The following is a 16,217-nucleotide window of genomic DNA, read 5'->3' as shown; positions in this document are numbered from 1 at the left end:
GGCAAGCACGGTGGTGTGAAGGCAATGAGTCATCAGCAGGGAACACCTGCCTTGCCCCACAGCACCCGGGCCCCAAGGCCTGGCCTGACGGAGCTGAGAGCGGAAGGAGGCAGGGGGCGGGCCTGACGGAGCTGAGAGCGGAAGGAGGCAGGGGGCGGGCCTGACGGAGCTGAGAGCGGAAGGAGGCAGGGGGCGGGCCTGACGGAGCTGAGAGCGGAAGGAGGCAGGGGGCGGGCGGTGTGGCTTCAGGAACGTGGTCAACACTGGGAATCACAAAGCAGCCTACACACACCCGTACCCACATATGCGCACACGCCACACACATACACACACGCACACACCAAGCTCCAGGCCCTACGTCTAACACAGCAGAGACACAGCCAGGACAGGGCCTGGCCGACGGCAAAAGGCTGCGAGCATTCCCCAGCCTCTATGGACCAAGCAGACGGCCCAGCTCGGCCCCCCGGATGCAGGCTGGCAGGCTGGGGCCGGGCCCAGCCACACGCTACAAAATTAAAAATATATCAAATATACAATGAAAATAGATCTGTACAGCACTGAGGAGGAAAATAGTCCAGCAGCCACAGTATAATATTGGGTTTGTCAGTTAACAGCATTTACACCCACATGTACAGATTGAATATACAATAGAAATAGAATAGAGAGAGGAGTATATATAGTAGAGTGTCTCTCCTGGGGCCTTGCCTTTCCTGTTGCTAAATCTGCTGGGATTAGGCATGGGGCCAGCTAGGAGGTGTTAGGTGAGGTGCCTAAGGCGGGATTGTGTTCCCCAAAGGCTCATGTCTTTGGGGAGCTGTGGGTCTCCTTCTCCCCTCACACTCCGAAAGGACAGGTGTGGCCAGAGGGCTGGAAACGGGAGCAGATGTGGGGGAGGGATGAGTCAAGGAAATGGCAGGGCGGGAGGATGGACCCCCAGGCAAGGTGTGGGGCAGGGAACCAAGGGACTGAGGGATGAAGGAGGGAACCCTGGGCTTCATCTGACCCTCCCCGTGCTGAGAACGCAAGAGGAACTCAGGACCTTCCGCGAAGGTGCCCAGACCCAGCACTGTGGCTCTGCCCACCCCAGCTCTCACAGATGGAGTTCTGCGGTCCCAGCCCGCCTGCCTGCCTGCCTGCCTGCCATCCATGCATCCATCCTTCCACCAGTCCATCCATCGCTCGGCAGACATGATTCTCCAGCCGGGCTCTGATCCTACCAGCCTGCGCTCCAAGGGCAGCCCTCTTCCAGGGGAGGCCTCAGGTCAGGGTGGGTGGGGGGTGCTGGGGGCGCTGGGCCCCAGAACAGAGAGACCCAGCCCTTCCTCTCAGCAGCCTCCCTGTGCCCTCCCCACCACGGGCTGGGCGTCTTGGGGAAGGTTCCCGAGGTTATTTGCACAGGACACGCACAATGTGCTGGTTGGGCTTGCACAAGGAGAGTGAGTGGCAGCCCAGAGGGGCAGTGAAATTATCCGTCTTTCCCCAGGTGCGAGGTTTCCTGGGTACGAGCCCCTGAATGAACTCCAGGGACCCCCCATTCCAGGAGGGAAGCTGCCGCTAGCGAGAAAGTTGGGCCCCAGGTGAGAGAGGGAGTGTGCTTCACAATTGTGCTCCAAACCATCTGAATTGTGCTGTGAACCATCAAGTGTGCTCTGGAAACCTCTCTGTGTACTGTGCCCTCCTCTCTCGAGGAAAGAGGCACAGGCCACTACTGTGGGCTCCTGGGTGGGGACGGAGAGGGCAGGCCAAGCCCTAGTGAGGGTGGGGAAGTATCCAGGGCAATCATCACCCTCCCAGGCAGGATGCGGCACACACCCTGCACCAGGCAAGGCCAAGGACGCAGGAGATTGCACCCAGAGCCTCAGGCTGAGGGGCCCCCATGCCTACCCCCCTTCCGCTGCCAAGGCTGGCGCTCAAGCTAGAGCGTGCCAGCTGCCTCGCAAAACAAACTTGGGGACTTCTACAAGATTCCATCCCAAGTCTGAGCCCTGAGTCCCCGCACAATCATCCCATCCCCAGCCTTAAATCAGTCAGCCTCTGGGCTGCCCCACACCTCATCCTACCCCACCCAGTGCCTCTCACCACCACCTGGCAGGACCTAAGAACTACAGGAGCCAGGTTCCAGGGGGAGGTGGGGGCGGGGGAGCGACCCCTACAGTGGCCACTTGCCGTCTCCCCTATGCTGGGAATCAGGACTTCTGGACTGTTCCCGTTAGTCAGCTGCAATTTGGTGAGAGGATCTCAGGAGGTTAGACGGGCTGGGAGCCTGCACGGGGGACAGAGCCCCTCCCAGCCCCCGCGCAGGTGTAGGGGGAAGCTGGCTGGGACGGGGCTTGGGGGGATGAGGCAGGGCAGACGCCCTCTCTTTGGGCAGAGGGCCTGGCCTAGAAAGAGAGGCCAGGCTGGGGCGAGCGGGCTGGATGGGCGTGAGGGGAGAGACGGGCAGGGCGGCGCGGTGGTCACAGCTCTGACTCAGGGGTGCCGGCCAGGAGGTAGCTGCCCCCGTAGCGTCCGTTGGGGTTGCCGCTGGTCTCCAGGGGGGACGTGCTGCCGGGCCCCAGGTAGGAGCGGTGGGTGGGCATGGGGGACGGTGCCTCGCTGGGCACCTTGCTGAGGATGAAGCGGGTCTCATCGTTCTCCTCCAGGTTGGAGATGTCCTTCATCATGCGGCCCTTCTTGTAGGACACGGAGAGCGTGTTGGAGCCGTCGGAGAGCAGGTGGAAGTGCCGAAGGATGAACACCACAGGGATGGGCAGGGTCGCCACAGCGATAAGGGTGATCAGAAGAGCCATGGCCCAGTTGGGGAAGTACAGATAGCGCTCGGCAGCCTGGGGGGGGGACGCGGGTGAGGGCTGCTGCCCAGCACGGTGACAAGCTCGCCCTCCCGGGACCTCCAGGCCTGTCTCTCCCCGCCCTCTCCCCGCCCCCCACCCGCCATCCCGGCCAGGTGCAGCCAGTTAGCTGGTCACCTTGGTTAAGGGCCTGAGCTCCCCTGGGTCTCAGTTTCTACATCTGTAAAATGGGTGGGGTGTTTCTGCTCCACGGAGAGAGCACATGGGTTTGAACTGGACAAGTGTGTCAACATTTCTGAGCCTCAATCTCCCCATGTGTGCTACGGGGACAATGCCACCTCTCTCTCTGGGTTGTTGTAAAGACAGAGGCCCTGGCAGGGCCTGGCACACAGCAGCTTCCCTAAGAGGGTTTATCTCTATTGCCCGTCACATTAAAGTGACCCTGGAGTTTCAGGTTCCCCCTCACCTCCTCCTTGATCCAGGCACTGTACCCCGGGGGTGTGACCCCCAGCTGGATGATGCTGGCCGTGGTGAGCACAGCCATACACAGGGGAGACACGAACTTCCACATGTAGAAATAGAAGCGATAGGGCCGGAAGCCCAGCATCTCCGTCAGCTCCTGCATGAACCTGCCAGGTGCATAGAGGGCCCGGCATTGGCATCCCCACCGCGCCTGCACATTCCCCCACAATCCCCTCCTCCAGGAAGCCTTCACTGACCAGTCCCTCTCTCCCAGGCTTTTCCATTCCTCACATTCAGGGCTCCCAGTTTATTAGTCGGTGGCCCAGCTGGCTTCTGGGCAGGCTCTGGTGTCCCCTGCTAATCTCCTCTGAATACCTCACGTCACACCCCACCCAGGGATGTATTATAGTCCACAGGACATGGTGGGCAAGTGGACAGGCACCTGAGGACTTGTGTTCACCATGCGCCCAGCCCCACTCACACTGGCCTGGCTCTAGACTCCCCCTGCTGGAAGTGAGGTGAAGTGCACTTCCCTAGTGTCCAGAGGCCCTGACTTGGGGGTTTCTAACCTCCGGGTCTATGGGTGGGATGACCATAACTGCGGGCTGTGTATGAACGTCATAAGAAAAAAATCATCTCTACTTGAATAACACCTAACTGAAATCTTGCACTTCTTTCTATTGTAAATACAAGCAACCACAGCGGTATTAGCAGTACCTACGACCCTATCACCAATTAATCAATGACAGATATCTCCCTATCACGTTACCACTGAACCTACCTACAAACATCATTTATGCTCATCACTATTTCACAATTACCGTTATGATTACCCTGGCGAGATCTGCTGACTCAATGCAATAAAAATAACACATGTACAGAAAAAAAGCTACACATATATTACTCTATCAGATTTTCAACAGTATTTGTGCTATTTTTCAATATAATTCATTTCCTATATAATCCTATACATTTCATCTCATCCGCTTAAACATAATATTCTGAGACGGCGTGCAGGGGCTTCACCAGACTGCAGAATCGTCAGAGCCCCTTCCCACCCTGGCTCCCAGGGCTGGTCCTGTCGCACCGCGTCCCCACCCGCGTTCTTGTAGGAAGCTGACGGCTGTAGCCAGGCTATAAGAGAGCCTGATTCTAAGACCCGGTCCAGACAGCAGAGGAGGCCAGGGGCTTGCAGAGAGAGTAGGAGGGGCCTGGCCCTGGCGCTTCCCAGGTACACAGATTTGTTAAATGAGGGGCTGACAGCGAGTGTGGCTCTGCCCCAGGCTCAGGTCAGGAGGCCCAATCCTCCCTTACTGCTGACTTCCGTTACCCCACCTGACCCCACACGTTGGGCCCTGACCACACCTTGTCGGCGCACACCCCTAGGTCGATCACCTGAAAACTGCCTGGGCTACTGAAGTTCGCGAACTCTCTGAGGGTGGGGACTCCAGTATACCTACTTAGTGCTTAGTGCTTAAGTGCTTAACAAAGTTACCAGAACTCTGGAGTTGCTTCTCAGGTAAGGGGCTACGGTAATTCAAGGCAGTTTAAGGTGATGCCAGGACCTGAACCCAGGAGACTCACATGCTCAGCCTGGCTCTGCCTCTCACCAGCCACGTGGCCTCATGTCCTCTCTCTGAGTCTCAGTTTCCCTAATGAGCTCTAAGGGCATTTTCAGCTCTGACATTCTGACTCTGTGATCTCCTGTCCCACTCAGAAACAGCCCTGGGAACGCGGCCCTCTGCAGGCGGTCAGAAGAGGACAGACCCCTCCCCCCATCCCACCCCTTCCCCGTGTCCCCCTTACTTCTTGGTCCCGTAGATCCAGGCCACGGCAATGTTCTCAAGGATGACGATGACAGTGAGCGGCAGGGTGGCCGAGTAGTCGTCAAACATAGTGACAAAGTAGTTTCCGGAGCGCTGGACGAACAACAGCCCCACGCAGAATGCAAAGACACAGCAGCCCACTGCAGAGAGCCGGGAGGCCGGTGTGGGGGCAGAGGTGCAGGGTAGGCAGGGCCCGGGGGGTTGGGGGGCACCCAGGCCCCTCCCTTCCCACCCCTCTTCCCCAAAGGCCTTCATGGGGGAGGGATCTGGATGCTGAGGTTCTGAGCGCCCACTCTTCTAGGACGGGAGCCGCCCAGGGCCGGGAGTGGCAGCGATGGAACAGGGGCAGGCCCGCATGGAGGAGGGGCACCCCTGCCCCGGAGGATTCAGCAAGCCCCCAGAGAGAGGGGCAAATGACCCGAGGAAGGGGCTGCCCCCAGCTCAGGTTTGGCCCAGATTCCCAGACAGCCTTCTCCTGGCTCTTGAGTGCGCATCTCTGGGAGGCGAGCCAGGCTCCAACTGCATCCCAGTGGGGACCGCGGGGAGCCTTCCCAGTGTGGAGTCTGTCTGAAGTCAGAGGCGTGTCCTGACTGTCGCCCCAGAGCACAGCCCACCGGGCCGGCAGGGGCTGCCGGGAGGACTTACCTGTGAAGGTCTCCTTGGGCACCTTGAAAGTGTCGATGATGGGCGTGGTGATGCCGGCCATGGTCCCGATCATGCTGCCCAGGCCCAGGTTGATGAGCATCAGGAAGAACATGACAGACCAGAACGGGGAGGCAGGGAAGTGCGTCATGGCCTCGGTGAAGGCGATGAAGGCCAGCCCTGTGCCCTGCACGGACTGAGGGTGCGGTGGAGAGCGAGGGCTCAGTGAGGCCCACGCCGCTCCTGGGAGCCCCTGGCCTCCTTATCTTTGCCCCTGGAGCTTTAAGCATAACTCTTCCCTCTTCCACCGGAATCCGTGCCCTCGCCTAAATCCTCTAGTCTTTCGGCCAGGGGGTCTCAAACTTAAGCACGTATCAGAATCTGCCCTACCCTGGGAGTAAGCTACCAGTTTAGAAGTTCACCTGTGGGATCTGGAAGCTGCAAGTGGTACAGCGACCCCAGGTGATTCAGATGAAGATGCTCACATTTAGAAAGACGTCCAGCTTGAGACCTTCCTCCTCTAGGAAGTCTTCCCTGATTGCTCCAGCCACAACTATGCGAGCTCCCAACCCTGAGCTCCGGACTTTCATGTAGTGGGCTCAGCCTCGGCTGCCTACTGGAACCACACTGGAGCCTTTAAAACACCGATGTCTGGGTCTCACCCTGGAGACAGTGATTTGATCGGTCTGGGGGTGGGTACCTGGGTTTTATTAAGTTCCCAGATGACTCTGATGGGTAGCCAAGAGAGAGAGTGACTGTGTTAATGCTTGGGCCCCTGCTCATGGGCCAAGTGACCACACACTGTCCACTGACATCCCTTCTCCATTGTCCTGTAAGGACCCGTGACTGTGAGGGCACACCTCCCCCAACCGTGTGAGTGTGTAATTCTTGTCATTTGGCTGTTATCGAGGTCCTATTGTGTAAGAAAAACACCGCTACTGTCCTAGTTTTATTTACAGGAGCAGGCCAGGCCCATGAAAAGGGGGCAGGCTTCCATGGAAGGGGGAGGTCCTTTATGCTGCTGGGGCGGAAACCAGGGCAGAGGACCCCAGACTGGATCCTTTGCTCTGGGTCACATGGGGAGAGGCAAAGGGTACAGGACGCGGCTCCCTGGGCATGAAGATGGTGCCAGTGACACGCAGCTGACGTAACGTGGAGCTCCGGCGTCAGGACAGGGAAAGCGTCACCTTCCCCAGCTTCATGAAGAAGGGCAGGGTTGGCCTGGGCTGAAGGGAGCTGGCTCTGCCCCCACGGAAGCCTTGGTACCGGTTGGGTCCCAAGGGCCTGTGGGCATGTCTCTCTCCTGTTACCCCCTCTAACAGAACAGTCGCTTTGAAACTTTCCAGCCGTGCCAATGGGAATAGAAGCACGGTGTCCACACTTGGGCCTGAGCGTTAATGAGGGAGTGGTATCCCCCTTGCTCTCCCCCAGGGCCTGAGGGTCATTGTGGCAGTGGCAGCTGCAGTGGGGACAGTCGGGGGGAGGGAACAGAAGCAGCAAGGGGTGACTCAGAGCATGGAGGTTTGAACCCTGGCTCCCCTGACTAGCTGTGAGACCTCGAGAATGCTCCCAACTTACAGGCCACACAGCTATAAAACAGGGGGTAATATTAATGTGCAATTCATAGCACTGTCCTGAGGGCCAAAGGGGATAGACAGCAGCGGGCGAATGCTAACGCAAACACTGATTTTCTGTAAGCCGCGTACAAAGCACGGTTGCAGGGGCCTTACATGTGGCAGCGACCCCCCCCACCCCTGAGAAACCCATTCAATGAATCTGAAAGTCATTCTGTAGAATTGCTCTGGTGTCTATGATAGGCCTGTCAGCCTCATCTCCTCGAGACAATCTACCTCGGGGCCGGGGTTGGGCGGATCCCTTTCCTCTCTCCCTCCCTGGATGCATAGCAGGTCCTTGTTTCTCAAGCCCGTGAATGCGGCCCTGGCGGCCTTCTGAGGCCTACATGCAAGCCCCAGCCACCCAAGGCCCGTCTCTGGTTCCACGCTCCCGCATTTGCCTTCCTGCCCACCCTGGCCGGGAAGGGCAGCCTGTCCCACACCTTGTCCAGCTCGTCCTCCAGAAGGCAGGGGTCGAGGCCCAGGGATGCGAAACGGTCCTCCTTCACGGCCCGGATGACCTTGTACATCTCTGTGTAGTCCTTGGCCGTCAGGTGCGAGAAGTTGACGTGGGGAGGGATGAGGTCCCGGCTCAGGACATTGGTGTGGAGGTACCCCAGGATTTTCTCGGCATTCCTGCAGCACAAAGTGGAGAGGGCCAGGTAGAGAGGCAGGGGTGGGCACGGTCCTGGAGGTACCTCCCAGACACCCAGGCAGGACCCCCATGGGCCCGCAACAGAGACATCTCTGAACTTGAGCCCGGGATCCGGGCTGGGGACAGAGAGAGCTCCACCCCCGGGGGGAGGGGACTCTGCGTCCGTGGCCCGCCCACCCCGCCTGGGTAAGACAGACAGGAGAAGAGAGGCCACCTACTCGACCACACACTTCTCGTTCATGATGTTGGCCTTGAAGCCCAGCACGGCAAACACCACGAGGGTGGCCAGCACCGACGTGAAGAAATTAATGAAGGACACGAGCGCCGCGTCGAAGTGGCAGTTGTTGTCTTGCTTGTTGTAGCTGGAGAAGGCGATGACGCCCCCGAAGCCCAGCCCCAGGGCGAAGAACACCTGGGTGGCCGCCTCCCGCCACACCTGGGGGTCCAGCATCTTGTCCAGCTGTGTGGGGAGGACCAGAGACACACAGATAATGGTTTCCTGCCACACGCCTTTCTGCGTAGCGGAGTGGGGAAGCCAGGGCTGTGTGAACTTGGCCATCCCCCTAGCCCCTCTGAGCGTCAGTAACCCACATGCAGAGCACGGATAACGAGTATCGACTTCAGAGGACGGTTGTGAGGCTTAAGATCAAATAAATGCTATGTGCTTACTCAGTAACTTCTCAATTTTAACTGCCATCTTTGCTTGCCGTGGAGCTATTAGACTGAGGAATAACTTCAGGGCCATTAGGTATGAGGCATGGTGCACAACTCCAGGGAGTGCCATTCACGTAAGTGGTGCCTCCTAGAGTTGTGCAGTGTACAACCTGCACAACAGTACCAGAGCGCTAAGAACACTGATATTTCCCTGATACTTCCGCTTCAAACCATGAGAAAGGATGCCAACTTCTCCCTCCTGCCCACCTGATCTCCCTTTCCCCAGGGGGGAAAAAAAAGGACCAATGTTCATTCATACACATCAACATACTCCAGGTCACAGAAGGACCCTATCCCCTCCCACCCACCCAATTTGAAACACAGAACCCAGACACTTCCTGGAGAGGGGAAGCCCCCGCCTGACCCTCCATGTGCTCTCAGACCTGACAGAACCCCGAACCACATCAGCATATACAGGGCAGGGGGCAATTCCCAAAGTGCTTTTCGTATCCATTTTCCTTTTACTGTTTGCTCCTCAAGGCGGGGACCGTGGCTTGGAGCCAGCACAGGGCTGTCGAGCTGGGCGGACCCAGGTCTCAACCTGACTCCCATCCTTAAATAGCTGAGAAGGCTTAGGAAAATGACAGTGCCTGTTTTATGAGGCTCAGTTTTCTCATCTGGAAAATGGGAATAATAATACAGTGTCCCTCCCACAGTGATTGTGACGATCAGATGTGGCAGCAAAAAGTAATGCCTGGCCCGTAAGTAGCAAAATTAATTTGCCGAAGTGCCTCTGACCTAGTCGGGACAGGGTTTCTTTTTGGTGAGGGGCAGGAATTATTATTCACATTTTGAAAGAGCGACCCGGGGCCCCAGGGTGGAAATTACTTGCTCAGAGTGACGGAGCTGGTTGTTGGGGCAGATCAGTTACTCAAGCACAGATGGTCTGATGTGGCCCACGACACCGTCCCAGCACCGTCTCCTGACGCCTCCACTCCTCAGAGCATTGCTCCCTGGACCTCTGCTGCTGAGGTCGACCCAAGCGACAGACCAGGGGGCCAAGGAGGTGCTAGAAGAGTTTGCCGTCCCCGCAGGCACCAGCCCTACCTGGTCCTGGCCCAGCCGCGCCTCGCTGTGTGTCCGTGGCTCAGTCTTGCCTCGTGCGCACACTGAGGCATCGGACTTGACGCTACAGTGCAGCCCTGACACCCGGGACAGAGACCTACCCGCCTGCCACCTCAGCAGCTCTCTAGGCATATGCGAGCACCTGGAGTCACTCCACTAGCTGAGAGGGTGCTGGCAAGCTTGGGGGGCTGGGGGAGGCGCTGCAGGCTAAAGAGGAAGAGGAGGACAATGGTGGTAGAGCCTTTAGGGTCAGTAGGCAAATGGAGCCCTGGCCGGCACGTATGTGTGCTCTGGGGGAGATTAAGGTCCCCCACCTTGCACAAAATCAAGTCATCTCTGGTCCACCAAGAAAGCCCAGAACCCAGACTTCAAGGAGCTAACAGCCCCAGGCATCCATGAGAAGGCGACACCCTCCCCACCCCCTCCCGCTCTCTGCACCCTCAGGAGTAACACGGGACCTCCCTGGGACTATGACTATCCACCAACACCGAGCACGCACTGGGGGCCAGGCCCGGTGCTAGGTGACGGGGAGCCATAGAGAGCAAGAGCAGGCAAGGTCCCGGCTCCTGTGGAGTTGACATTCTAATTGGACAGATGGCCATTGTCAAATGACCCCGCCAACAGAGGCTGAGTTGCAAGTAGGAGGCTTCTCCCGTTGGAAGGGACGCTTGAACTGACATCTGAGAGAAAGCAAGGCTAAGAGGGAGGGAAGGGCATTCCGGCAAAGGGAACTGAGTATGCAGAGGCCCCGAGGCGAGGCAGGACAGAGGAGGGTGTGTGAAAGGGAAGGGAAGAAGCCAGGCCGCCTGAAGCAGCAAGGACAAGGAGGGAGAAGTAGAGGTGAGGCTGGGAGGCAGAGGAGTCAGATCAAAGGTCCTGTAGGGATCCTAAGAAAGCACTTCATCTGGGAAAGCGCGAAGGGATGTGGAGGAGGAGGGATGTGACCAAGCCAACTTCAGCCACGGACTGGAGGTGGGGGGACGCTGGAGAGGCAGATGCCAAGGCGACAGCCGCGCTTCTGGCCCTCGGACCTGGCGGGTGGAGATGGAGTCCGAGGAAAGGGGCAGATCTCGATGGGGCTGGAACGGGGCAGATCAAGGCATTCACTGCAGCGATGCTGAATTAGATGTGTCTGTACACTGTCTAAGAGGAGAGGTCAAGGGCGCGGGCAGACGGGGGGTCTGGAGTCCAGAGAAGAGGCTGAGCTGCAGATACAATCTGTGAGGAGCAGGTGTGCCGGAGGGAGGCATGAGAAGAGGGGAGCCAGGGGCCCAGGCAACATCTCCAAGTTCAATGCAGCAAAGAGGGGCTCCCAAGGGAGGGAGAAGAGGTGCAGCAGCCCAGACGGGAGGAAGGGCAAGAGAGGGCTCTATCCGGAGGTCGCAGGAGGCAAGCCGGCCTGGGAGGAGGACGGGCCCGTGCTACCCGGAAAAATCCACTAGGGTGAGCCGGTCCCGGGTGGGCTGGGTGGGAGCTGTTCAGGACGTGACAGGGCCAGAGTCAGGTAGGAGCCAGGAGAGCTGAGGAGCAGAAGGGAAGAAATGAAGGCGAAGTGGATAATCAACTCCTTGGAGAAGCTCGCCTTGGAACAGAAGGCTATGGAACCAATGAAGTGTTGCTTTTTTTATTTGCTGTCTGGTCTTTGTCTTTAAGGCAGTGACAACGATGATAGGTAAAAGCGGCTGGAGGGCCGGGCGTCTACAGCGGCGGGGAGCTGTCTCCCATAGGAGACCCTGGAGCTGCTCACTGAGGGACCAGGACAAGAGAACGGGATGGGGCAAGCAGGTGCAGGTGGGTTTGGCTGTTCCGTGCCTTCGAGGGAGTTTGTCTCAGTGGCTCCTGTGCACCCCGTAAAGCAGGAGGCCAAATCATCTGTCAGGGGTGAGGTCGGAACATGCAGACAGCTGGAAGAGGTTTAAAACGGTCACAGTGAAGCATGGGGAATGAGACGTCAGGGAAATGGGGGTAGGGTTAGCCCACATTGTTGGGGGTCCGCTGGGCTCGAAATGGCATCTTTACGAAAGGAGGACAGGACCCCATGTCCTTATCTAAAAGCCCCGAGGCCAACTGGTTGTGGAATTTGGGCTCTTGTTCCTAACTCTATTTTAGAAAGGTAATGTGGTACATATGCCTCATAATTGCATAACACCCCAGCGGGGTCCCGGGCAGCACCCCGTAATCAAACACATTAGTATTTCTGCAGTGGAATATGAATATTCACACCAAGTGAATCCATAAAGACTCAAAATAGCTTCACATCTGTTCAGGTCATTTTGCCGCCAAATGAGTTCCAGGAGGAAGAAAAAACAACTTTCGTTTTTCAGGGCTATTTGGATTTTGGCATCGTGAGTAAGGAAAACAGAGGCCTGTACAGAAATTTGAAGATTATTTTTAAAAGGAGAGCAAAGTAATCATTGTCCCACTGGGAAAGGTTTTCTGTATCTCCCCTCTCCTGGGTGGATTCTTAAATGATCCTCCCAGAAAGTTCTGGAAATGGATGGAGGGATTACTTATACCTAGAAGGCATGAGGGCATTCACGGATGCCCACGAATGCCAGCCATGCCACTTTTAACAATCAGCTGGAACCTGGGCACCTCCCTTGGGCTAGAAATCTAGACCTAAAGGCTGGGCTCTGGGTGGTCTAGTAAATTCCAAGCAGGACGAAGCACAAGATTCTGTAAGCGAGGGTAGAGTGAGATGGACACAGCCCTGGTCATCTCCCATGCATGTGAAAAAATCCTTAATGGTTTTCCACTGTCTGCTGGAAAATCTTTTTCCACTTTGTCCGCATCTCCAAATGCAACGAACTTACTCTCCCAAAGCACTGCGGTTTCGTACCTCTGGCCTTTGCCCAGGCTGTTCCCTCTGCCTGGAATGCCCTTCCTCCTACTCACATTCTGGTGAAATTCCTATTTATCTCAAAACCTGGCACAAATATCAGCTCCTCTGAAGCTTTTCCTGATGCCTCTCGTCCTTGGGCTCTTGCAGCTCTGGTCAACACCTGCGTTACAGGTTTGTATGTCTGCCTTCTTTTCAACACTTTGTGTTTCTGAGGGGTAGAGCCCATCTCCTGTTTGTCTTTGAATGCGGTGTCTGGTACACGGAAGGCAAGGAAAAGAATGGGGGGCAAGAGAGACAGACAAGGCTGTTCCCTCAAGGTGAGCTGAGCGGGAAGGACCAGACTGGCACTGTGAAATTGTCCTGGCCTTTTCGTGCTAGGAAGCAGGCTTCCAGGACATGAAGATCCTTACGGCTTGAAACTTCCACTTTCTAAGCATGGCTATTTTAATGTTGGCTTCCTTTCCTTTTCTCTTGCTTCCCTACCTCCTCCTTCCCCCCCCCCCATCTCCTCCTCTTCTTCATCTTCTTCTGGTGATTATTTCATTTTTCATCTCTATCAGTCATTAGGAAAGTTTTTACAAAAGGGCCCGGATCGTCTGTGAGACCCAAACCTGTCATTGTCAGGGTTCTCATCACTCCCTAAAGCTAAAAACAAGACATGGGTAAATTCCTAGGCCCAGCCACTGTTCGGGGCCAAGTTTCATAAATGTTGGCAGCCACCCTAGGGAGGCCGTGACGATCCCAGACTGCAACATCGGAGCTCACCCTATAACTTGGGGGACAGACTCTCCAAGAACAGGGTAGGAAGGTCTTACATGTGATGATTTGGAATGGGAATAAAAATTATTTGTATGTTAAGATTGTATTTGCTGTTCTTTCGCCATTCTTTTTTTTTTTTTTAAAGATTTTATTTATTCATTCGACAGACAGAGAGACAGCCAGCGAGAGAGGGAACACAGGCAGGGGGAGTGGGAGAGGAAGAAGCAGGCTCCCAGTGGAGGAGCCTGATGCGGGGCTCGATCCCAGAACGCTGGGATCACGCCCTGAGCCGAAGGCAGACGCTTAATGACTGAACCACCCAGGCGCCCCTCTTTCCCCATTCTTAAAAATTATGGAACATTTATTATAAAATGTACAAAAGTGGAGAGGCTACTATAACGAACCCCCATGCACCCATCACTCATTTTCAACAGCTACCAACATAGGGCCAATCTGGTCTCCTCTACACCCCCAGTTCCCATCCCTAGATTATTTTGAGAAAAATTGGTGGATCCAAATCTGATATTAATGAGGCCCCAGGAAAGAATCTGACGGCGCCAAAACTTGACCTTTGAGAAGAGTGCCCTGTGTGAGCAGCCCCTGAGCACCCTTCCCAGTGGGGCTTGGAGGGGTTTCATCGCCGACGGAGATGACCAGATGATCTCATCTGGGGATAAAGTGAGTCAGACACCTTTAGGATTCAATGCTTCTTGTTCCTTGAATTTAAAGGGGCTCTATCAGGACTTCTGAAGTGCTGGTGCCTAATTCCAACAAGGTCCCAGGGGCGCCTGGGTGGTTTAGTTGGTTAAGCGTCTGCCTTCAGCTCAGGTCACGATCTCAGGGTCCTGGGATCAAGTCCTGTATCGGGCTCCCTGCTCAGCAGGGAGTCTGCTTCTCCCTCTGCCCTCTGCTCCTGCTCTCTCACTCTCTCTCAAATAAATAAATAAAATCATTTTAAAAATCAAAAGAAAACAAAGGGGCTCTATCAGGATTTCTGGAGTGCTGGTGCATAATTCTAACACAGTCCTGATCATAGTATCCAAGAGGACGAACCCATGGCCAGACCTCCGGAAGCCCAATGTCCTTGCCAAACATCAGGATGTGACTGCAAGAGGAGAGGTGGGAAGTGGGCTCTCCCCACCACAGACGAAGCTCACACCCTCCTCGGGGGTGGGAGAGATGCCCTGAAACAGCAAGGACTTCCTGCCACCTCTTTGACACAACGGCTAAGTCACTTCCTCACACAGAGAACAAGGTGTTTCACGCGTTTGACTCAGCGGCACGAAGATGCTTTCGGAATCCACAAGCAGCTCCTGAGCTCCCGGCCTGACCCGGTGCACGACCGGAGCACATGCCCTTGCTTCTCGGCCCTGCTGGGCACCTGCCGGGGCACGAGCCATCAGGGCCACGAGACACCAGATGGCACTGGAGCGCCGGGTTCCCACTGCCCAAGAACAGTGTCACCTTCACGAGGGACAGAATAATAATCACTAAGGCCAGGAGCAGCCGTCCGTGCTCTCCTGACAAGGCCGTCAGGGAGCTACCATGGTTCGCCCCATCTTGCAGCTGAGGAAATGGAGTGAGTTCCCCAGGGATCTTGCCCTCGGACCACAGAGTGATGAGCTGGGATCCGAACCAGCCTCTGGCAACAAGGCTGGCCTGCCCTGGTCGTCCTGCCCAGAAGCCCTCCTCTGCTCGTGGGGGCCAAGGAGCTCTGCCACTGCCCTCTGCCCCTGGGTCTTCAGTGCCTCCCGGGACCCCACTTCTCCAAGGGTGAACGCGCACCCTGACCCAGGAGGCCTGGTCGGGCTCACTGGTGAAGACCGCTCCCGCGTCTAGACCCCAGAGGTCAAAGCAAGAGGCAGACGCCAAAGGTACACGCAGCACAGGTTGTGCGGGCCCCACCCCTGAAGACTGTGCGGCTTTCATCTCAACCAGTGACACGGGACTTCAAGCTCAAAGGACACACAAAGGCACAGGAAGGCCTCCTTCCCCCACGCTGTATCCAGACACTCGATTCCTCTTCACTAGACGTGACCATGATATCTGCTGCTTACATGCCCTTCCGGTGATATTTCATGGGTCTATCAGTGACACACGCACCAGCATACATATCTACGACAGTGTGTATTCCTCCCCTTTCTCCCCTACTGTCCACACCGGAGAGGTCCGCCGCCGTGCCCCAGTCTTGACACTTCCTCATCGTGAGGAGTTGGGAACCCACAGAGTTCTGGGGCTCCTGGCAAGCTGCCCTCATGGCCCCTGCCCATTCTCAGCCTCGTTCCCACAGTCTGCCCAAGGGACGCCTGAGCCTGGTCCCTCGGTCCCGGGACCCTGTTTACCTTGGCTGCTGCAAGGAGCCCACGACTCCTGGGTTGTCCTTCATCTGGACTTTATCTCAGGGTGGCTGGGTCTGTCCCCAGCTCTGACTCGAGCTCTGCCCCTCCCTAACTGCCTGCACCCTGCCACCAGGCCCCTCAGAACCGCTGGGAGCTTTCAAGAGCGATTACTACCTGGATACCATGCCCATGACCCTGACTAGCCAGTCTGGGGCTGGAGTCTGGTTAGTCAGGTGCGCCTGCAGCCAAGCCTTCCCCTGCAGCCCCCCCGGGTGAAGGCTGTTCTCGCACACGCCCGTGCTGCCACTGGGCCTGGAGGTGGACGGGGTGCTGCCCGTTCCCCCGGGTCATCACTCCTATTCCACGGTTCCCTCTCTCTGTCCCGCTTTACTGCCATCAGAATTCTCGGTCCCTCTTAACTCCCTTGCCACCTCTCTCCATGGTCGTCCCTTGTCATCGGGACCTTGGACGAGTTATTTAACTTCCCTGTGGGTCGGTTTCCCCACGCGCA

At 56.6% G+C, this 16,217-nt stretch overlaps 1 protein-coding gene across 2 annotated transcripts in view; it reads right to left on the bottom strand.

The window, feature by feature from the left end:
- Positions 1–558: 558 nt before the first annotated feature.
- SLC6A17 (solute carrier family 6 member 17) overlaps positions 559–16,217 on the bottom strand; it is a 48,151-nt gene continuing 32,492 nt past the window's right edge. For both annotated transcript variants that reach the window (XM_045801552.2, XM_045801553.2), the window contains exons 7-12: positions 8,206–8,447; positions 7,776–7,968; positions 5,723–5,915; positions 5,058–5,217; positions 3,256–3,418; positions 559–2,825 (exon numbers count right to left, since the gene is read on the bottom strand). In XM_045801552.2, the coding sequence (XP_045657508.1) occupies positions 2,457–2,825; positions 3,256–3,418; positions 5,058–5,217; positions 5,723–5,915; positions 7,776–7,968; positions 8,206–8,447 (1,320 nt within the window). In that variant the 3' untranslated portion in view covers positions 559–2,456. The remainder of the gene's footprint in view (positions 2,826–3,255; positions 3,419–5,057; positions 5,218–5,722; positions 5,916–7,775; positions 7,969–8,205; positions 8,448–16,217) is intronic.

Source organism: Ursus americanus, chromosome 12, assembly GCF_024610735.1.
Source record: "Ursus americanus isolate L20-20 chromosome 12, mUrsAme1.1.p, whole genome shotgun sequence".
NCBI lineage: Eukaryota > Metazoa > Chordata > Mammalia > Carnivora > Ursidae > Ursus > Ursus americanus.
Note: the sequence above shows the minus strand (reverse complement) of the source record. Positions and strands in the feature narration are given on the sequence as shown.